At 44.5% G+C, this 22,609-nt stretch overlaps 1 protein-coding gene and 1 long non-coding RNA gene across 10 annotated transcripts in view; one reads left to right on the forward strand and one right to left on the reverse strand.

The window, feature by feature from the left end:
* Nucleotides 1-5,420: 5,420 nt before the first annotated feature.
* LOC132534649 (uncharacterized) lies at nt 5,421-18,078 on the reverse strand. Its single transcript, XR_009546383.1, has 5 exons — nt 17,615-18,078; nt 9,259-9,345; nt 8,917-8,978; nt 6,877-7,107; nt 5,421-5,786 (listed from the first exon to the last, which is right to left on the reverse strand). It is a non-coding gene; the product is annotated as an uncharacterized LOC132534649 (long non-coding RNA).
* A 164-nt stretch (nt 18,079-18,242) lies between these two features.
* Nucleotides 18,243-22,609, forward strand: part of SLC10A7 (solute carrier family 10 member 7) — a 227,014-nt gene continuing 222,647 nt past the window's right edge. For 3 of the 9 annotated variants that reach the window (XM_016190358.2, XM_016190352.2, XM_060178980.1), the window contains exon 1: nt 18,267-18,553. In XM_016190358.2, the coding sequence (XP_016045844.1) occupies nt 18,454-18,553 (100 nt within the window). In that variant the 5' untranslated portion in view covers nt 18,267-18,453. Of the gene's footprint in view, nt 18,554-22,609 lie in introns of all 9 variants that reach the window. The other 6 variants (XM_007528206.3, XM_060178984.1, XM_060178978.1 and 3 more) reach the window with 4 other exon arrangements.

The raw sequence follows: 22,609 nt of genomic DNA on the forward strand, positions 1-22,609 counted from the left end.
AGAGAGATAGAAAGGGAGAGAGAGAGAGAAAGACTGTAGCACCAGTTGGGTATATGCAATGCTGAACATCTAGCCAGGAGCTTCTTGTGTGCAGGTCCTGTCCTCTATCCCCTGAGCTATCTCCCCTGCCAGCCACCTCTGATTTTTTGAATATTTATTAGTGATTTAATAACGATTAACAAGATTGTAAGACAACAGGAGTACAATTCCATACAGTTCCCACCATCAGAATTCCATGTTCCATCCCCATCCATTGGAAGCTTCCTTATTCTTTTTCCCTCTGTGAGTATGAACCCAAATTCTTTTTGGGGTATAGAATGTGTTTCTGGCTTCTGTAACTGTTTCTCTGCCAGACATGGGCATTGGCAGGTCAGTCCATACCCCTAGCCTGTTTCTAGCTTGCACTAGTGGGGTAGGGCTCTGGAGAGATGGGGTTTCAGGACACATTGGTGAGGTTTTCTTCCTAGGGAAGCCAGAATACCATCATAGTAGTGTCTAACTTGGTGGCTAAAAGGCAGTAAATATAAAACAGGACAAAGTGTTGAATAAACAGGAACCCAAAGGTAAGGACAGAGTAGATGAAACTAGCGGGTCTTCATGTGAAAAGAAGCTAGGAAGTCCACCTCTGATTTTTAACAGTTTTCATGGGGGAAACAGGCAACTGGCCAGTGAATGAACCTTTCAAACCCAATCCAAACATAAACTGAGAATATTGCTCCTTCTCAAACAGAATCAAATTCAACTAAAGAAATTTCTGGGCTATCAAGCTGGCTCTCCCAGATAGCACACTTGCTTTGGCATGTGCGCAACTCACACCGAAGCCTGCCCGCCACCCCTGCCATATTAGAGGGGGCTTTGGTGCGCCTGTGCCTTTGCCTTTTCCCCAGTGTCTCTCATTCCTTTTATCTGAAAAAGTCTGCTCAGAGTAAGCCCCATTGACAGAAGAAGAAGAAGAAGAAGGAGAAGGAGAAGGAGAAGGAGAAGAAGGAGAAGAAGGAGAAGAAGGAGAAGAAGGAGAAGAAGGAGAAGAAGGAGAAGAAGTGGAAGAAGGAGGAGGAGGGGAAAGAAAAGGTGGAGGTAAAGGAAGGAGGAGGAAAAAGAAGTCTTCATTCTCTTGAGGGATACAGATGGCAGGGGGAATGCTGAACACTACTCTGATGCTATGTGTCTGCATACACCCTCAGATAACCAGGAATTCTAAAGCAACCTTCTTCCCAAGGAGGACTTACTTTTGGAGACAACGATAATTTGCAAGAATTACCCAGATAATACTCAAAGTAGGTCATGGAGACAACTCCATAAGCACATTATGTGCAGAGACAGATGTATATGTATTTGAGACAGAGATGCCAGAACACTGCTCAGCTTTAGTATGTAGTGGTGCTGGGGATTGAACCTGAGACCACTAGAGTCTCAGGTATGTAAGCCCAGTGAGAAACAGCTGGGCAGTCTCCCCAGCCCTTTTACACATCACTCTAAAAAAGACCCTAAATGTAAAATAAGGACCCTTTCTTCTCTGTCAAGTGTGAGGGTAAAAGAAACTTCACTTGGTTGCAACTCTTGCCCCTTAGCTTAGAGGAAGACTTCTACTTCTGGGTCAAGTTCAGACATGACAACGGAGAGTCCAACCATGCATTGGACAGGAAATTGTGTCTTCCCAGAAGTCACATTTGTGGAAACTTTTGAATAAGCTACAAAAGGCCAAGAGGACTGAAGACCCCAGTGAAATCAGGACCTTCTCCCCTGAAGCCACTCAGCTGAGTAGGAAAATAATTTCATATCCTCATGCCTGGATTTTAAGTGTATAAAGCAATATAGTGTGTGGCCAAAAATATGGGACACAAATTTAATAAAATGAATTTTATGAGCTGGAGCCCCACAAAGTTTCCCTAATTAAACCAGATCCTTGCATTTGGGCAATTTTGAGACCAGCTTCCCCTTTCTTTTTTGAACTTCCTGTCATTCTTTTTATTGGGAAAGCATTCCTGCGAAAACCAGTGAGCAGAGCTCATAAAGTGACATTGCTCGGCCCACACTCTGAGTTGTTGAAGGTTTGATGGGCTAAGTATCTGTGCTGTGGAAGGAGAAATAAAACACCCAAGTATTACTCATAATCATGAGTTTAAATGATTATGCTTCAAACTAGGTGTCTTGAATGAAGTTGGGGAAGATGTCTTTTCTGACTGACACAGGGAGAGAATCTTGACTTGAGGATATTTCATATCAGACTCATTAAAATATTAACTCCCATGGCTAGAAAAAAATAGTCCTCCAGATATATATATATATATATTCTGTTATATATATATATATAATATATATATAATATAATATATAATATATATAATATAATATATATATAATATATATAATATATATAATATAATATATATAATATATATATAATATAATATATAATATATATATAATATAATATATATATAATATATATATTCTGTTGTTCTCAGTTTCTTTCTTCCCTTCCTTCCATCTTTCCATCCTTCCTTCCTTGGAAAGTGTACATAAACCAGTTCTGACTGTCAAAACAATTTCATGAAAGGAACTCAGAGTGAGTTTCCAGCACCCACAGCTCAGAGTTCTCCCTGTCACCGCATCTGCCAGGAAAGTAAGCCTGTGCTGCCTGCTAGTCATTGCTGGTGTGGGCTGTAAAAGGCTGCTCGTCAGTTTCTGCCATGAAATATCCACTCCAGCTATTGACAGCCAACTGGTTGTACGCTGAACATATTCCCTTGCAAAGTACAAGTTGCCCAGTGGAATTTCACAGTTTAGGGCAAAAGCCACACAGAAAGATCTTGGTGATGAAGTCTCATTAATCACGTGATTTATTGTTTTGGCTAAAATTTTAAAAAGTATTTTATTTACTTATTGGATAGAGACAGAGAGAAATCTAGAGGAAAGAAGGAGCTAGAGAGGGAGAGAGAAAGACGCCTGAAGCACTGCTTTACCTCATGAAGTTTCTCCCCTGCAGGTGGGGACTGGGAGCTTGAGCCCAGGTCCTTGAGCATTGTAACATACAGACTCAACTGAGTGTGTCACCACCTGGCCCCTTGGGTTAACTTTTGAGTAGGCAGACAGATAAATAGACAGGCAGACAGAAATTGAGAATTGCTCTGTCATTTGTGGAAAAGGTTGCAACGGGCAATAGGCATTATTAGGTATGATTCCTTTACTGCTACTATTACTATTATTATTATTAGTTAGAGAAAGAGAGAAATTGAGAGGGAGGGGGAGATAGAGAGAGGCAAAGAGATGCAGAGACACTTGCAGCCCTGCTTCACCACTCCTGAAGCTTTTCCCCTGCGGGTGGGGACCAGGGGCTTGAACCCAGGTCCTTATGCATTGTACTGTGTGCACTCAACTAGGTGTTGCCTGCCTGCCCCCCTTTTTAAGATCTAAGAATCTATGAGTCTATTGATATCACAAATGCTTTTTAAAAAAATTATCTTTATTTATTTGATAGAGATAGCCAGAAACTGAGAGAGGAAGTGGGAGACAGAGAGAGAGACAGACATGCAGCCCTGCTTCACCACTCCTGAAGCTTTCCCCCTGCAGGTGGGGACTGGTGGCTTGAATCTGGGTCCTTGCACATTGTAACATATGCGCTCAACTAGGTGCGCCACTGCCCAGACCCAGCATGTGCCTTTTTTGAAATGACTATTGCTCAAGATAACAGTGTGTTTAACCTGCTGGGGTCCTATAAGCAATCAATGGTTTTGGCGACAGCTTCAAGCTATGTTCCTTAGAAAAATAAGAATTATTATTCTGATGTAGGGCCACCAGATGCCTATGTAGATGCAATCTTTGTGAGGAGAACATGAGGAGATCATGAGAACTTCTCAGCTGCTTATCCAAGATGAATTCATGAACCGATGTTTTGAAGTTTAATTTATATGGCTATTTCAAAGAAAAACTTCCAGAGAGATTTTTCATTGTGAAAGGAGGAGGGGCCCATGAAGAGAAAGAATGAAGCAGGTGGAGAAAAGGGGCCTAAAGAAAGAGCCTCCACTCATTTTTACATTTTTCAAATGGGAAAAAAGAAAGTGGGAGGATTGTGGGGGTAGCTCACCTTGATGAGTGTACATGTACCGTGTGCAAGCACTGTGAATCTCAGCATCACCAATGGCGGACTGAGACTATAGTGGTTCTCCTCCATTACAGCTATGTGGATCTGTGTACACTATGAGATTTGGTAAACATTAAAAAGAAATACTTAGTAATATGCAAAGGGGAAATATAGCCCCTGGATGTCTTTTTGAGAATGTGCTTTTGTTGTATTATATTATATTTTATTTGTTGAATAGAGACAGAGGTAAACCAAGGTAGAAGGGAGGATAGGAAGACAGAGACATTGCTTCCCCACTTGCAAAGCCTTCCTTCTGCTTGTGGGAAGGGGCCAGGGACTTGAGTCCCTCAGGTCCTTGCACATTGTAAAATGTGCGCTCAACCTGGCCCTGATAATGCGATTCTGAAGCTATCTGTTAAGACTACAAAAACACATCTTTTCCCCTAGCAATCCCATAAAAACAAACTGCCAGCACTTAAGTGTGTATGTAAAAAGATACTCATGCCTGCAACTCCAGAGGCCCTGGGTTCAAGTTCAATCCCCGGCACCACCATTAGCCAGCGTTCTAGTGGGGGTAGGGGCTGTCCCCATGCCTCCCTTCTTACTCCATTTCTGTAATGATAATAAAAACTGGCAGCTGAAGGACTTAAAGAGGGCAGAGATGAACGATCTTCAAGATAACACTCATTTCTTAAGACTTGACACTCTTTTCCCCCATCCAGTTTTTTTGTTAATATATATATTTGCCTCCTGGGGCTCAGTGCCTGCACTATGAATCCACTGCTCCTAGAGGCCATTTTTTTCATTGCTGTTGTTGTTGCTGTTATTGTCACTGTTGTTATTGTTGGATAGGACAGAAAGAAATTGAAAGAGGAGGAAAAGACAAGGGGAGAGAAAGACAGACACCTGCAGACCTGCATCACTGCTTGCAAAGCAACCTCCCTGCAGGTGGGGAACCGAGGACTGGAACCTGGATCCTTGCCTTGGCACTATGTGCATTAACCTGGTGCGCTGCTGCCTGGCCCCCAATTGTCGATATTTCTAGCCAGAGCACTGTACTGCCCTGACTTTTGGTGGTACAATGGAACCAGGCATAGAAATCTTTTGCATAGTCATTATGTCGTCTCCTTGGCCCTTCTTACCACTTTCTTGCCCCAAGAGTAGTTTTATTCTCAGAAGAGAGAAGGTTGTAGTTATATATTGCACCAAAGTAAAGGACTCTGAAGTGAGTGGGGGGTGAGTTCAGGTCCTGGAACACGATGGCAGAAGAGGACCTAGGTGAGGGGGTCAGAGTCTTATGTGAAAAGCTGAGAATTTTTACACACATAACAATGTATGTATTTTTTTATTAGTGATTTAATAAAGATTGACAAGATTGTGGGATAAGAAGGGTACAATTCCATACAGCTCCCACCATCAGAGTTCAATATCCTCTCCCCTACTTAGAAGTTTCCCTTTTCTTTATCTCTGTGGGAATATGGACCAAAAATCTTTATGGGAAGCAGAAGGTGGAAGTTCTGGCTTCTGTAATTGCTTCTCTGCTGGACATGGGTATTGACCGGTGGATGCATACCCCCGGCCTGTTTCTATCTCTCCTTAGTGGAGTAGGGCTCTTGGAGAGGTAAGGTTTCAGGACACATTGGTGAGGTCATCTGCCCAGGGTAGTCAGGTTGGTGTCATGGTAGCAACTGCAACTTGGTGGCTGAAAAGCATTAATATGTAAAGCAGAACACATTGTTTAATAATCAGGAACCTAAAGGTAAAAGTATAACAGGTTAAATTTGGAGCCTTCATTATGGAAGAAACTAGGAAGTCTATTTTAGGTATATTCCAAGGAGCCCATGGCTTTACTAATTTTTGCCTGAGGCCACAGCTAGCATGAAAGTGGGCTAAAAGCATTGCTTGAGAAGATGGTGTCAGAGCTACTGTTGAGCATAAACCCTTAACCCCCCTCCCAATAAAGATTAAAAAATGATTGTAGTCAGATAATTAAAATTTCATGTACAACTCTACCCCTTTTCTTATCAAAACTCAAATGGATTTAGGAGAAGAAAAAAAAGAAGCCTACACTAGTTAGAGCCTTGGGAGACATCCTTCTGGCTGTGATTGGACTGAGAAATGCCTTCCTTCTCAGAAGGTCTCCAGACCCCGGCTGGACAGAGCTGGTCAATGGAGACTGCGGTGAAGCCCCTCTTGACTGACACTCATCTGTTTCCCGATTTGCAACCTAAAAACACAGCCCTGAGGGCTTTCACCACCATTTTCTATAATCTTACTGTATGATCATCAAATGCTCTTCAGTTGTGGAGTGACTTTTCCCCTCCTCCATAAATACACTTTTTTTTCCCTGAGAAAATTCTAAGTAGGCATAGGCTGTCCTATTACCAGAATCTTACTCAGCTGGAAGCAGGTCCCCCTTCCCCTTTAGAAGTGTGCTGTATAGCTCATGCAGGACAGCCTGGCCTCCCGATTTAAGTTGTCTCCTCACTAACTTAGCCCTTCTCTTTTATCCTGTGACTTTTGGATGTCAGAATTGGGGCAAGTATGTTCAGTTGCCCCAACCCTTTGACACAACTTGACTATTCATATATGGCCCCAACAGGCCAGTTCTTGTGTCCCAGGTGAATTTTCTTGGCTGTCTAGAAACCCTCTGTGGTGTACTTTTGTAGGCTTTCAGTTGAATACTGGGATTGGGGGCAGACACAGGGGAGGGCCTTATGTTGTTCTCCCTCACACAGGTGTTATAAAGATAAATGAAATGATGTTCATGCAGCACTTTACTATGTTCTTACCAAATGCACCTATGTGAGTAGGAAGTATTCTAAAAGGCCAGTGACTGCAACTTCTTTAAGATGAAAAGTGCTGAGGACAGCGTCCACCCTGGAAAGTAAGTGCATCAGCTGGAAATGGAAGCTCACTTTGCTAGGGCACAGCAGGTGTTCTTGCAGGCCAAGCTCGATGGTAGCATGTGGCTCTGTGTGCAGGTCATTCTGCTCTGCTGTCAGGACCCTGTGTTCTTGGTGCTGTGCCCACACCCAGTCCAAGACACATTAAACAATCCCTTTAGGGCCACTCTGAAGCCAGAGCAAAATCACTAAGAAATAAAAACTAACAAAAATCTTCAACTTAGAGACAGGCAGAAGGAAGATGACCCCAGTGTAGGATGAGGCCACAGTTCTTAGCACGTCAGGAGCTGTGCATAGGCCAATATTATATATCAGTACTGCCAGCTTGCAGAGTTGTGATACTGTGATTTAAAAAAATGTTTTTCCCTTTTATTGTTGGTCTGCTTCTAATTCTGCTTCTAAAACCCCTTCTGTTTCATTGGCTTAATCCCCCCTGCTTAACACTGTATTCTATTTACATAACCACTGTTAACTAAGCACCGCCCTGCCTGCAGGGCATTGGTTTAATCCCCACTGGTTCATGATGTCTTTTTGCTCCGCCCCCTCTCCTAGTACACCCTGATTTCCACCAATCTCTTTTCGCTCCACCCTCTCTATGTCACATCCTGTTTCCACCCTACTTGGCGAGTATATATATAAGGACAAGATTGTGATTAGAGATAGCTTAGATTGCGCTGCGTTCCACATGAATAAAGAGATACTGCTTCCCCGCTCAGCCATGAGTCTCTGGTCATCTGTCTCCCGCCCGTGAAGCTAGTCCGGCAGTTGCCCCCTTTTTTTATTGTTGTTGTTATTGACGTTGTCATTGTCGGATAGGACAGAGAAATGGAGAGAGGAGGGGGAAGACAGAGAGGGGGAAGAGAATAGACACCTGCAGGTCTGCTTCACCGCCTGTAAAGTGACTCCCCTGCAGGTGGGCAGCCGGGGGCTCCAACCAGGATCCTTACGCCAGTCCTTGAGCTTTGCGCTGTGTGCACTTAACCTGCTGTGCTACCACCCAACACTCATCACCTAAATTTCTTGACTCACAGTTCCCCAAAGCCTCTGGATTTCTAAGTGTTGAAAGTAATGCAATTATCCATTGTTATGCTAATACAGCAAGTTTGAAGGAAGCACCCTGTAATAGGGGTTGGTGCCAGAGGAACAAACCATATGAACAGCAGGTAGAACTTCCATCCTGGCGACTGGTCTTAGAGAAGGAGGCTCAGTCCCGTTTGCCAGTAGCCAGTGAATTTAAGTCAATCATGCCCAGGTAATGAAGACTCCACAGCAGTCCAAGAGGAAGGCCTTCTTAGAGCTTCTGGGTGGGTGAACATGTAGAGACTGGCGACAAGGGCATGCCTGGAGAGGATGAAGAAGTCCCACACCTTTTCCTCACATCTTGCTCTATGCGCCTGTGCCACCCAGCCATTCCTGAGTCACAGCCTTTGCAACAAATTGACCGTCTAGCTAGTAAGTAGATGCCCTGAGCTTTTGGGGCCCCTCTCACAAATTAACCAAACCTGAGGAGAGTGTTCTGGGAACATTTGAACTGGTCAGAATCTGGGCCACTAAGAAGGACACAGTTTGGGGAGAGCATCCCTGGCAGATTAGCCCAGACAACTACGCAGGTAGGACCAGGCTCTGGAGAATCTCAGAGAAACCTCCCTTTACAGAGTCAGCAGTGGAAAAGACATTATGGGAAAGCTTCTAAACAAACAAACACTATGAAGACATTCCTCCAAGTTTCTAATCTCATTCTTTATTCTCCTCTGTGAAGTCCTCAGGCCCTGTTCACTTTGCTAATTCAAATACAGAATGGGACACCTGTTAATAAGCTTACAATAGGAAAATAAACTGAAAATGAAATACTGTTTTCACTACCACTTGCTGATACTCACACTGCCTGCACATAGTGTGCTATGTTGTCAAAATTTCAAACTCAACTGCAAATGTGAAGATTTGGATATTTTCTTGGTTGTCCTCTTCCTTCAGATTCATTTCTTGGGCTGGGGAGACAGCACAGTGGTTATACAAAAAGACTTATTCCTGAGCCACCAACAATCCCAAGATCAATCCCAGCATCACCAGAAGCCAGAGCTGAGCAGGAATCTCTCTCTCAGAAGAAATAAAAACTTCATTAACTTTTTTTCCCTCTCCATATGAAGCTCTCACATATTTATTCACAGAGTGGCAAAATGGCAGCAGAAGCATGCAAATATAGAGGGAGATGGATTCTTGGCCAAATGAGTCCAGAGAGTGGTGCTGCTTTTGACGTTTTCAGCTTACTGTGACAGAACGCTAATGGCCTGCTCCAGCATTAGTGGGGGCTCCATCTCGTGTGATTCCTTGAGGACCCAGCCTGGTTCTTCTCCTCTGCACAGAAGGAAAATATCAGTTACCATCAGTGTTTCATGAGTTTCTCTCATTCACCCCTTTACTTGTAAGTACCACAAAATCCTCGAAAGGCAAGGACCCTGCTTTCTTAGCCATGCCAGGAGCTCTTCTGAATTCTTCGTTCTTTGAGAAAATCCCACTCTCCTTACAAAGCATATCAGAAGCAGAGAAGAGGAAATTGCTTTTGTAAAATGATTATTTCAGTTTAAAACACAGCAGATGACAAAGCCAGGGAGGGCCCTCTGGGGACCTGACTATCAAACATTGATCTATCACAGCAACACTTACTTTGTAAGAAATGTTAGTGGTCGTCTCAGAGCTGTGTGTGTATTATTTAACACTGCTATCACTTATTGATGACTAATGGCCAATAAACACAGCCCCTTGTCTTCACACCGGCTCCTATTGGGTATTTACAGACCAGGCCCATCAGTCTGGCTTTGAAAGCCACTAGGACAACACAGCTGCACCAGCTGGAGGACACTCAGGTAAAGACAGATGTGAACTCAGAAGAAAGGTGAGCTATTGCCACTACAAAGACATGCTTCCAGCTAATTACTAGCATGGCCCAGTTAACATTTCTCAATGTCCAGTAGTATGAGTGCTCATCATTTTCTTAGAGATTCTTTCCATCTCGAACAAGTTCTGTGTTCTGTAATATGGTCCCATTATCAGAGTGTGGGGATAGAGTGGTTGAGACCATTTAAAGGGAGATAAATGCTCAGGCATTTATAGATGGAGAAATAAAGGCATGAGGGGGTCGGGCGATAGCGTAGCAGGTTAAGCGCATATGGTGCGAAGTGCAAGGATGGGTATAAGGATCCCAGTTTGAACCCCTGGCTCCCTCCCTGCAGGGGGGGGGGGTGTCGCTACACAGGCGATGAAGCAGGTCTGCAGGTGTCTATCTTTCTCTCCTCCTCTCTGGATTTCTCTCTGTCCTATCCAACAACAGTGATAGCAATGCCAACAACAATAACAACAATAAGCAACAAGGACAATAAAAGGGAAAAAAAGAAACTCCAAGAGCAGTTGATTTGTAGTGCAGGCACTGAGCCCTAGCGATAACCCTGGAAGCAATAATGTAATATAATGTAATATAATGTAATATAATGTAATATAATGAATAGTTTTGTCTATCTAGAGACTTAACAGCTTCAGAGACAGACATAACTGAAAAAATTGGTCCACAGTGGTAAAAACTCAGTAATGACCAAAAAAAAAAAAAAAAAAAGAAGAAGAAAGAAAGGGATTCATGTGGGGATAGATGATGAAAGGAAGATGGTACACAGTTCAGAGAGAAATCCATAACTAGATCACAGGACAACACTCTATGTGTTTTGCTTTTCTTTTTATCCATTTCTTTCTTATATTTGATAGGTCAGAGAGAAATTGAGAGGGGAAGGGGGGATAGACAGGAGAAGAGAGAGAGATGCATGCAGCACTGCTTTACTGCTTGTGAAGCCTCCCTTCTGCAAGGGGACTGGGGGCTTGAACCTCAGGCCTTGAACATGGTAACATGTGATCTGAACCAGGTGTGCCACCACCCAGCCCCTCAAAAATGTTATTCACTTGTTTAAAACAAGGAAAGAGGCAGCCTGAGAGTTTCACAGTGGATAGGGCACCAGACTTGCAAGTATGACGTCCTGAGTTCGATTTCCAGTAATGCATGTTCTAGAGTCATTTTCTGGTGTTCTCTCTCTCTCTTTCTTTTTTTAATATTTATTTTATTTATTCCCTTTGTTGCCCTTGTTGTTTTATTGTTGTTGTTATTGATGTCATCGTTGTTGGATAGGACAGAGAGAAATGGAGAGAGGAGGGAAAGACAGAGAGGGGGAGAGAAAGATAGACACCCTGGCTGAGCAAGTTGTGATATATATATATATATATATATATATATATATATATATATATATATATATATATATATATATATATATTGCATTACTCAGCTATAGAAAATGGTGACTTTACCATTTTCAGCCGATCTTGGATGGACCTTGAAAAATTCATGTTATGTGAAATAAATCAGAAACAGAAGGATGAATATGGGATGATCTCACTCTCAGGCAGAAGTTGAAAAACAAGATCAGAAAAGAAAACACAAGTAGAACCTGAACTGGAATTGGCATATTGCACCAAAGTAAAAGACTCTGGGGTGGATGGGTGGGGAGAATACAGATCCAAGAAGGATGACAGAGGACCTAGTGGGGATTGTATTGTTATATGGAAAACTGGGAAATGTTATGCATATACAAACTATTGTATTTAATGCATGTACAAACTATTTTATTTACTGTTGAATGTAAAACATTAATTCCCCAATAAAGAAATTAAAAAAAAAGAAAGACAGACACCTGCAGACCTGCTTCACCACTTGTGAAGCGACTCCCCTGCAGGTGGGGAGCCGGGGGCTCAAACGGCGATCCTTGCGCCGGTCCTTGCACTTTGCGCCACGTGCGCTTAACCCGCTGCATTACCGCCCGACTCCCTTCTCTCTCTTTTAAAGATTTTATTTATTTATTCATGAAGATAGAAGGAGAGAAAGAGAAAGAACCAGACATCATTCTGGCACATGTACTACCGGGGATTGAATTCTGGACCTCATGCTTGAGAATCCCATACTTTATCTACTGTGCCACCTCCTGGACCACCTGGTGTGTTCTCTCTCTCTCTCTCCCTCTCCCTCTCCTCCTCTCCCTCTCCCTCTCCCTCTCTCTTTCTCCCCCTCCTCTCTCATAAATTCATAAATAAATATACTTTTTTAAATTTTTGAGGAAAATACTGGGCTTTTCTCTTTCTCTAGTCTTAATCTGAAGACATATATGGGTATCTAATTATCGTTACATTATGTTCATTTTTCACTTGGCACATGGACATTTAAAAAGTAACTGTATCTCATTTATTTATTCTGACAGGAGGATTAACAGAGGGTCTTGTGTATTCATGATGGCCTCCCCTGACTTTTTGATTATATATTCTTAGAGAGGATGAGACAGACAGAAGGAGCAGGGAAGACACCAAAGCACTGCTCCCTCATCTATGATGCTGCCACGTGGTGCTGGAGTGAGGACCTAGAGTCTTACTCACAGCAAAGTATGTAGCACTGGGCAAGCCAATGTGTGATCCTTGATGCTCTTAATGTTAATCATTAGTCTCTCTCTGTCTCTCAGCTTGCATCTCTCACTCTCTCTCTCTCTTTCCCTCCCTTTCTCTATCCCTCTCCCCCCCACTATTATTATTTACTGGGTAGAGACAGAGATTGAGAGGGGATGGGAGACGGAGAGGGAGAGAGACTCCTGCAGCACTGCTTCACTGCTCATGAAAATGATACTCTGCATACTTTCTAGCTGCACAAGATGCTGTAGTCTTTATATATACCCAGCTAGAATGAGGATTTCTACTACTTAGCGGGGGAAAGGAGAAGACAATGAGGGGGCTGTCCGCACCCATCCTAACTGCACAGATCTTGCGTTAGTCAGCCTATCGATTCATTGATAGGCTGCAGCCACTGGGACTGTAATATATATATACATTTCCAAATCCTAGGGACACAAGACTGCAAATTTCTTTCTTCCTTTTCCTTTCCTTTCCTTTCCTTTCCTTTCCTTTCCTTTCCTTTCCTTTCCTTTCCTTTCCTTTCCTTTCCTCTCCTCTCCTCTCCTCTCCTCTCCTCTCCTCTCCTCTCCCTTCCCTTCCCTTCCCTTCCCTTCCCTTCCCTTCCCTTCCCTTCCCTTCCCTTCCCTTCCCTTCCCTTCCCTTCCCTTTCCCTTCCCTTTCCTGTTCTTTTTTTCCTCCCTTCCTCCCTTCCTTCCTTTTTTCTTTTTTTCTTTTCCAGAGCACTTCTCATCTCTGGCTTATGGTGGTATGGGGGAATGAACCTGGGACCTTAGAGTCTCAGGCATGAAAGTCTTTTTGCATAACCAGTATGCACCCTACCCTGCAAATTTATTTGAGATTCTTGTTCATTCATACATTGAAGTTCTAACTACAGCTGATGCACCATCTCAGAGGACAAAGATTTATCTGTAAGTCTGTTTCCAGGAGCAGATAAAAGTGTCCTCTGGGGACCAGGCGGTGGCGCACTCAGTTGAGCGCACACTTTACAGTGCTAGGACCCAGGTTCAAGGCACCAGTATTTTCCTGCAGGGAGGAAGCTTCATGAGTGGTGAAATAGGTCTGTAGGTCTCTCTCTCTCTCATCTCCCTCTTCCCTCTCAATTTCTCTCTGTCCTACTAAATAAAAAAGAGAAAAAGGAAAAAAAAAAAAAAAGGCCATCAGGAGAAGTGGATTTGTCATGCAGGCACTGAGCCCCAGTGATAACCTTGGTGGAAAAAAAAGTCCTCTGGAGCATGTCAATATGTTTGACATTTCTCTCAGGTATATGGAGTGGGCAGCCACTGTGTAATCTACCTGTGATCTGTCCTACTGAATGTCTTGCCCTGAAAGGAATGCACAGGATTTCCCTGAAAAACAGCATGAAAAACAAAAGTACTCTGGTAGTTCATGTAAATTTTCTTTTCTTGATTATGTAGGGTCAAGCCTAATGTTTGCTTTAAACCGACCTAACCTGCCCTCTTCTACATACACAAGCTTTAGACACCACACCTTGTCTGTCATTCTTTATCAGTGGTGCCAAGTTGCGCTTCTGTTTTCAGCTTAGTTAGTTTTCCCATGTGCTTCTGAGCGATTGTTAGGCACAGGCACTGGCTTTATTTCTTTTCCTCATTCTAGCCTTCATCACTTATTAATGCCACAGATTGTGTGATGAAGAGTTGACATCATGCTCATTTTTCTATATTTACAAGCACAATGACTGCAGTGAAGTGGATTTGTCCTCTAATAGCCTTAAATGATCCCTCTCTTTTGGGCTGCATTTCCCTCCATTATTTCCAGGGTCTTCCAATAGCTTATCATCTACTGCTGTCTCCTTTCTTCTTTGCCCTTAATTTCCCGAGACAGATTTCCACTTAAGAGACAGAGAAACTACTAGCCGGAGTGCTTCCAAAACCACAGGAGCATATGGACCTTTGTGAAAAGATACCTTCACTCAGAGGATGGGTTGAAAGAAAAGGTGCTTTGCATCTTTCAGGATGATGAACCCAGTCCCCATCAACGTGTAGAAGGCGCAATCTTGTTTAAATAGTGGCAATCGACGTGCATCTGTCTCATTAACACCAATACGATTAAAGCTAAGTGCTCCGATTCCCATGTAGGCCAAACACAAGTGGTTAGACTCCTAGTCTAATGTAAAACATAGCCACATAGGTTTAAGTCAGAATTTTCATAAACTGTTGAATACTTGTTTGTGAGCTAGCTATTCTAGGGAAAGCCAGCATCAGAGGAGAAAGCCACAGTCTATCTCTGTATGTGTTTTAGCAGTGTTCAGAGAAGCAGACACTCAGATATTTGTTTTAAAAATTAGCTACCTAGCTACAATACCCTTTCAAATCATGCATGCAGTGACCATGTCCCATTGTAATTATCCAGGGTACTATGTATCTTTATCATTTCCATATCAAGAATATGGAAAAATAAGCCAAAATTTCCTTTCATGGCAACATGTCAGAGCAAATGATGTTCACTATCCATAGGATAAGAAATTTTCACTGACCAAAATAATGTTCCTCAAAAGCAAAAACAGACACATCAAAGATTGCATCTTTACAGGCATTTTCATTTAATTCTGCTACCCCCTTTTGCCCCTGCCCTCCCCGCCCCCCACCCCAGAGTCTTTTGCTTTGGTGCAATACACCAAACCCAGTCTAAGTTTTACTTTGTCTTTTCCCTTTCTGTTTTTTTTTAAGTTCTTCCCGTGAATGAGATAATCTCATCTTCATCTTCTCTTTCTAGCTTATCTCACTTAACAGGATTCCTTCAAGCTCTATCCAAGATGACTCGAAGGAGATGACTTCGTCACTCTTAATAGCGGAGAGCAATGTTTTATCCACTGTGCCTCCTCCTGGGCTGAAAGGCCCCATTTCTTTTTTTTTTAAATTTTTTAAAATTTATTTATTTATTCCCTTTTGTTGTCCTTGTTGAATTATTATTGTTATTGATGTCATCGTTGTTGGATAGGACAGAGAGAAATGGAGAGAGGAGGGGAAGACAGAGAGGGGGAGAGAAAGACACTTGCAGACCTGCTTCACCGCCTGTGAAGTGACTCCCCTGCAGGTGGGGAGCTGGGGGCTCGAACAAGGCCCCATTTCTTAAGCACTTAAGTTAATGTGCTTATTCTGGGTTTACCAATCAGGTCCTAATTAGACACTTAAGGAGAAATCTGAGTGTATAAATATACCAGGTTTATTTATAATGGGAATCCTTCTGGATGAGTAAAGAAGCTAAGAGACTCATTTGAAGATCCTAGTTAATAAGAGCAAGTTCATGGTTGAAACAGTTTTTTTTTTTTTTTCTGATTCCTTGCTCAGTGTCTCTCCCATCCATTGTCCTGTGACACCTGCCGCTATGTGACAGCACCGTTGTTGATGATACCTTATCTTGACTACTGCGGTGGGTGGCACAAAGTAAAGCAAGTGTATTCCTTAGCTGTTTAGGAAGCTTGACGCCTGAGTTAAACTGTCAGCAGGGCTGTTCCTTCTGGCATGTTTGGGGGAAGCCCTGCTCCACATCCCACTCCCCCCACCCCAGTTCTGATTGCCAATAACCCTTGGTGTCCTTCCACCTGAAAAAAACAGCCTCCCATCTCTGCTGCCATGTGACTTCTTTGTATCCTTCATGTACCTTTGAGATTGAGCTTCAAAAACTCATTCCCATGCCCCTAGGCCTCATGGGATGAAGAGCCATAGTCCTGTGGTAGACAGGACCATGTGCATATGTGATACTCCCCAGTGCATTTTTTTTTCTCTCTTCTTTGTTTGAGAGAAAGGAGAGACACATGGAGGCAACATCCATGGAGCTCCTTTTTGAGGCCCATGGTACTACCTTATGATGTACTCTTAGAAGCAAAATAAAATAAAACCTGAATTAGATAATACTCTAGAGCTCTTATTAAGATTTTGTGAGGAGTCATCAAGTTGCATCAGCTCAGTTTCTGTAAATACAAAACTTAGTGATCGTTAAGCACCAGAGCACATCTTTAGTGACTGAGATAGATGGTTCTTTCTCCCATTAAGAATTGCAGTGAGGGGCTGGATGGTGGTGTACTTGGTTGAGCGCACATGTTACCATGCACAAAGACAAGGGTTCAAGCCCCAGTCCACACTTGTAGGGAGTCAGGAAGCTTCATAAACAGTGAAGTAGTAATGAAGGACTCTCTCTCTCTCTCTCCCCCTTTCTTCCATCTTAGTTTCTCTCAATCTCTATCCAATAAATGAGTAAATAAATATTTAAAAATTCACTGTCAGAAAACAGGTGCCTTGTAAACTATCTTACATGTATCTCCTCTTCCCTGGGATCACCTGATGATCAGCATCAGATCTTATCACATGTTCATTGCTTTCGGTTCTCTTTTCAGGTTAAGTTGCCCAGTGCCACCTATGCTCTCCCTACTTAGTTCTTTTTCATCTCGAAATTCGTTTTTTTTTTTAATTTTTTATTTAAGAAAGGATTAGTGAACAAAAGCATAAGGTAGGAGGGGTATTATCTGCCAGATGTATAAATAGATGACACCCAGTCCTGAGAGTAATCTGTAACTGGTACCTCAGTTGCCTCAGTCGGCTTAGGTTTTGGGCAGCAAGGCATGCCATCAAGATAAAGCCAAATGTAAGAGAGGAGATTACAGGGTGAGCCTCTTCCAGCCTTTGAATCAATTCAGATGGAATGTCTGACCTCACTGAACAATCCCAGAATCCCTTCCAAGCCATTCCGTCTTACAGTTAATATTCAAGTATTAGGTGCCACACCAGTTGCCAGTCACTTAACAGGAGGAGCTGAGGCTGCAGCTCACTGTCACCGGCAGGAAACAGTGGGAGGGAGAAGCCGGGGCAACGGGAACCTGGCTAGAGGACCCTTCTCCACTTGGCTCCCAATCAGTGTAGTCCTGGGGTCTCTGAGCTCCTTTCCCGGAGTGGTTCTGAAGCTTGGGTGGATGGGCAGGCTCTCGGGGTGGGAGACCCCCACCCAGACTGTGCTCCAGAGCACCCCCTTTTGCGCCCACTTTCAGCTGGGGGGTGTTCTGCACGTTCCCCCACCACCCCGGGAGGAAGATCTGGGGCCCTTCTCTCTGCAGTGGAGGGAACCCCTGTAACCCTCCCCATTGCTGGAGTTTGGGGGTGCGCGACCACCCACGGACCTGAAGGGTTCTGCTGGTGCTCCTGGGCTGCAGCGCAGGCGGAGATCGCAGCCCCAGTTTCAGCCCACCCTCAGGGAAGAGGTCTCCCCGAGGCCGAGCAGCTTTCCTGCGCCGCCAGCTGAGCGCGTCCCAGTCCCCGGCTAGTGGCCGCCGCGACCCCGCGCTCACGTCAGCGCAGGCGGCGGGAGGCGTCGTAATGTCGCGAAGAGACGCACACACACACAAAAACCACCCTCAGCCGCGGCCTCTGCCTGGGGAGAAACCTTCACCTCAAGCGCAGGCTGGCTCTTCCCGCAGGCTCGTGGCGAAGCAGAAGCCATCCTCCGTGGACGTGTCCCATGGGCGCGGGGTGGCTATCCCTACAGGTTCCTTGGAACAGGACCTTCAATAAAGCAAGATGTCTTGTAGAAACTCACGCCGCTCTCCACCCCGGTCATTCCTAAGTTACCACAGGTCTCGGTGGTTGAGAAGGTGACAGCATTGCCGGCCATCCTCCTTATTCTTAGACTGGCCTCGTCCAAGAGTCGGCTTCCAAGCAGTAGTGCTTGGGCGGTGCGGGCAGGGCGGCGCTGCGCTGTTGCGCATCTATTAGGAGGCGTGTGGTAGTGATGGCGGCGCTCAGCGAGACTTTCCTGTCACTGGATACTACTACTCCCAGCCCCCTCAGAGCCGCCGAGCCACCCCCCTAGGTCCCAGGTTTACCAGTGGCAATCGGACTCGCTTCGCTGCATGTCCGGAGGGATCGTGGGAAGAGTGGAGACGCCCCGGGAATTCGGCGATCGCCTTTTAAGAAGGAGGAAAGGCAAACGAACAAACCAAACCCACCCTCCCTAACAAACATGAGGCTGCTGGAGAGAGTGAGGAAAGAATGGTTCATGGTGGGAATCGTGCTGGTCATCGCCGGGGCGAAGCTGGAGCCGTCCGTGGGGGTGAACGGGGGTAAGTGCTGTCTCCTCCTGCATTTGGCCAACTCAGTCTGTCGGGAAAAGGAGGGTGGAAACCGTCCTGGCAAAGTGTCTGCCTCCCTGGGGTGGAGTGGTGGGGAGACACTCATCTGCCCGCGGGGAGGGTCTCTTGCCCCCTCTCCTCTCCGTTCCCCATATTTGTTGCTGATTTTTAAATTTTTTTATTGTTACCTCCAGGAATGATCTGTACTCTGGAATGGGGCAAAAACATTTGAAAGCGAACCCCTAGTGAGACGCTTTAGTGCCCAAAGAGTGAGCTTCCTGAGAATGAAACTTAGTCCTGCCGCCTTCCGGGGAGCATCTTGTCCCCCAGGGGAGGACTCCAGGTGGCCTGGACTTGCTCACCTGCCCCGGGGTGGACGCCACCGCCGGGTCTGGGGCCAGCCGCGCCCCTCCCCCACCGTGAAGGAAGAAACAGGGTCGGGGGGCAGCAAAAGGGAAAGGGGACCCCTCCCCGCCATCCACCCCTTTTGCTTGGCTCACTCGGATCTCGTGGCCCACGTGTTGAGCGGAGCTGTGCTCGGGTGGCCACCGCTCTGTACCCTCCAGAGCCGGCTGACACGTTGCACTTTTTCATTTTGGGGCAGCACTTCCGTGTGTGCTGCAGGGCCCGGGGGTGTGTATTTATTTGGGCGAGGAAACAAACGCAGGTGGGCTAAAAGCACACTCAGAGCCCTGCAGAATGGAGGGGTGTGTGTGTGTGTGTGTGTGTGTGTGTGTGTGTGATTATCCTTAGTCTTCTATGCACCTCTTGCTTCTCTTTCTACTTGAGCTATTCATATTATACTTTCTATAAACATCCCTGGAGTTTCTGCAGCCCGGTTTTCAGGTTTATTCCACCATTCACACTGCAGGGGCAGATAAGGACAAAGGGCATGCTCCCCCACCCTGTCCCCAGGCTTCCCTATCTTTTTCTGGTTAAGGTGTGCACAGAGGATGTTTGAAATAACCCAAGCCTTTCTTGTTAACACATGCTGTGGCTGGGAAGACAGACTATAGCATAGTGGATAGGCAGAAAGACTCTCATGCCTGAGGCTCAACTTCCCAGGTTCAATCACCAGCACCTTGGTAAGCGTAAGTGAGAGCTGAGCAGTGCTCTGGTAAAAACCTACCAACCAACCAACCATGATGGAGAGGGATCAAGTAATTTCTCTGGAGAACAGTGCTACCTTCTTCCCCCAATCCTTCCATTCAGAATTTACTTTAGCAAACCTTTTAAACAGAACTGATTTGACCAAATACTGTGTACATCATCATCATCATCATCATCATTATTCTCACTCTGTTCATTTTCTTCTGTTTCCAACTTAGTTCAGAATGAGTCTGTTTACACTGAGACTGTGAGAGTAGAGCAGCTATTTGCCACGGTTTCTTTGACGAGTCTTCTCTCCTCTGGGAGCTGTGGGGAAACTTGAATGCTGGTGTTTCAGGTTCTGTTGAATGAGTCCTCTGTCCTCAAAGTTAGCTTGATAGAAGAAAGCAAAGTCTCAGTGGTGGGGGATCTGGTCTTCACTGCCTTCTCTTGCACATTTTTATGATGTCTGGTGTGAGAGCTCTTGTTTGCTCAGTGAAGTTACAGAGCGTATGAATTTTATGTTGAAAGCCATGTGGGTTAGGTTTGTTGATGTACTTTTTATTTTATATTCACATGATGCTCTGTGCGAAAAAGGGTTGTTGAATCTCTGGGGTGAACTAGCTCCTGACCCCTTTCACTCTATATTTTCAAATGTAATCTCTTGAAAATTTATTTATTTCTTAATAAGAAAGAGAACCAGAGGGGGGCTGGGTCGTAGTGTACCTCACTGAGTGCACATGTTACCAGGTGCAAGGACCCAGGTTTGCCCGGCTCCCCAACTGCAGGGGGGACACTTCACAAGCAGTGAAGCAGATCTGCAGGTATCTCTCTTCCTCTCTCCGATGCTATCTCTTCCTCTTCTCTCAATTTCTCTCTGGGACCCTTCACAAGCAGTGAAGCAGGTCTGCAGGCATCTCTCTTCCTCTCTCCCTCTCTCCCTCTTCCTTCCCTCTCAATTTCTCTCTTTCCTATCAAATAAAAAATAGAAAGAAAGAAAGTAAAGAAAAAAAATGGCTGCTGGGAGTAGTGGCTTCATAGTGCCTGCACTAAGCCCCAGGAATAACCCTGGTGGTAATGAATGAGAGGGAGAGAGAGAGAGAGAGGGAACCAGAGCATCACTCTGGCATATGCAATGTCAGGGATCAAGTTTGGGGCCTTGTGTCTTTTGAGCTACGTGGTGTGCCATCTCCTGTAACATTTTGTTGTTTTTAAAGTTTCTTTTCCTTTCTTTTCTTTATTTTACATTCAAAAATATTTATTTATTGATTTGGGTAGAGACGGAGAAATCAAGAGGGAAGTTGGGAGACAGGGAGAGAGACAGAGAGACACCTGCAACACTGCTTTACCACGTGTGAAACTTTCTTTCCCCCAGCAGGTGGGGGCCAGGGGCTTGAACCTGGGTCCTTGTGCCTTGTAACATGTGCTCTCAACTAGGTGTACCACCACCTGGCCCCACCTGTAATACTTTTACCTGTAAAATATCATACCTGTGAGCTGACTTCTTTTTAAAAATCTCCTTAATCAATATAAGAAATTACATTCTAAACTGAAGAAGGTGCATTACAGTTTTGCTTTATTTAATAATAATGCACAATACTTATCTTATTATAATAATTATATAATAATAATAGTGTCTTTAAACCAGAGCACTACTTGACATTGACTTACGGTGGTGCCAGGGACTGAACCTGGGGGCTTTGGAGCTTCAGGCATAAGAGTCTTTTTGCTTAATCATTATGTTATCTCCCTGCACAAGAAGTTCAATGACTTCAAATAGTAAGAAGTACAGAAGAGGCTGATACTGGATAGTTAATTTTTAGTTCACTATTCTTTTTACTTGATTGTATTTCATTAAAAAATACATGTAAGAATAAGAGAGCTGAAAATAAAGAGCCACTGTGATTGAGTTTGAGATTCAGCCACGGAAGGAAGCCTCGAGCAAGCACTCCTAAGTCTGCTGAGTTCAAGTGCTCTATTCATTCCTGGGAAAGAAGGGCTTACTTTTCCAAGTACAGAGCAAGCATTTCATTTCTACCTACCTTTAACTTACTGGCATTAATAGGATCTAAACAGAGAGAGAGAGAGAGAGAAACAGCTTCACCCCCCCCCCCCAACATACATAGCCAGAAACATGTTATAATCTTGAATGTATTAGCATGGATATCTTGGGTTAGATTTTGAAGTGAAATTCACTTTGGTGATGAGTAGATTTAAAGCATGACAGATCAGAAATTAGCCCATTGAACTGGGCCAGTTAGTTCATACTTAGCAAGTGTATTTATGTGTGGGTGTGCAGTATGGGAAGACTTAGTTCCTAAAAAAAACACCAAACAGTTGTAGGTCAACTAAGGCAGATGCTTTAGCTGTGCCTAGAAACATGTAGACTGAGTGTTTTCAAGGGAGGGGCCTCCTGTGGACATGCTCCCAGCTTTCACTGCAGCCATGATGCTAAGACAGCCACCGTGTGGAGAAATTCTGGGGGCACTGCCCTGGCAGAACCACAACTGCAAGAACATGTTCTCTCTCATGCAAAGCAGGGGACCTGTTGCCCTGGAGGTGACACAGTAGATAAGGCACTGGACTCTCAGGAATGGGGTCCCCTAGTTAGATCTCTGACATTGCATGTCTGACAGAGATGCTTTGGTTCTCTCTCTCCCCAACCCCCTGCCCCCACTTCTCTCATAAATAAATAAATAAACACATTTTTTTTAAAAAGCCACAGACTAAAGGAAGATAAGAATAGCATCAGTTAGAAAGCAAGGGGAGGTGAGGAGGGTTCGAGGGTTCCTGGGCCAGCAGAGCGGAACAGCCCCCTTGGATAGCATACTGCTCTGTCAGGTGAACTGCTCAGACCCAAGCCCAGCCCTCACTAACTAAGAAAGCTTCCTTGCTGTGCTTTCTTTCCCTTTCCCCCTCTCTGTCTCTGCCTCACTCTTTGTATCTGAAGAAATCAAC

This window comes from Erinaceus europaeus, chromosome 19 (genome assembly GCF_950295315.1).
Source record: "Erinaceus europaeus chromosome 19, mEriEur2.1, whole genome shotgun sequence".
Taxonomy (NCBI): Eukaryota; Metazoa; Chordata; class Mammalia; order Eulipotyphla; family Erinaceidae; genus Erinaceus; species Erinaceus europaeus.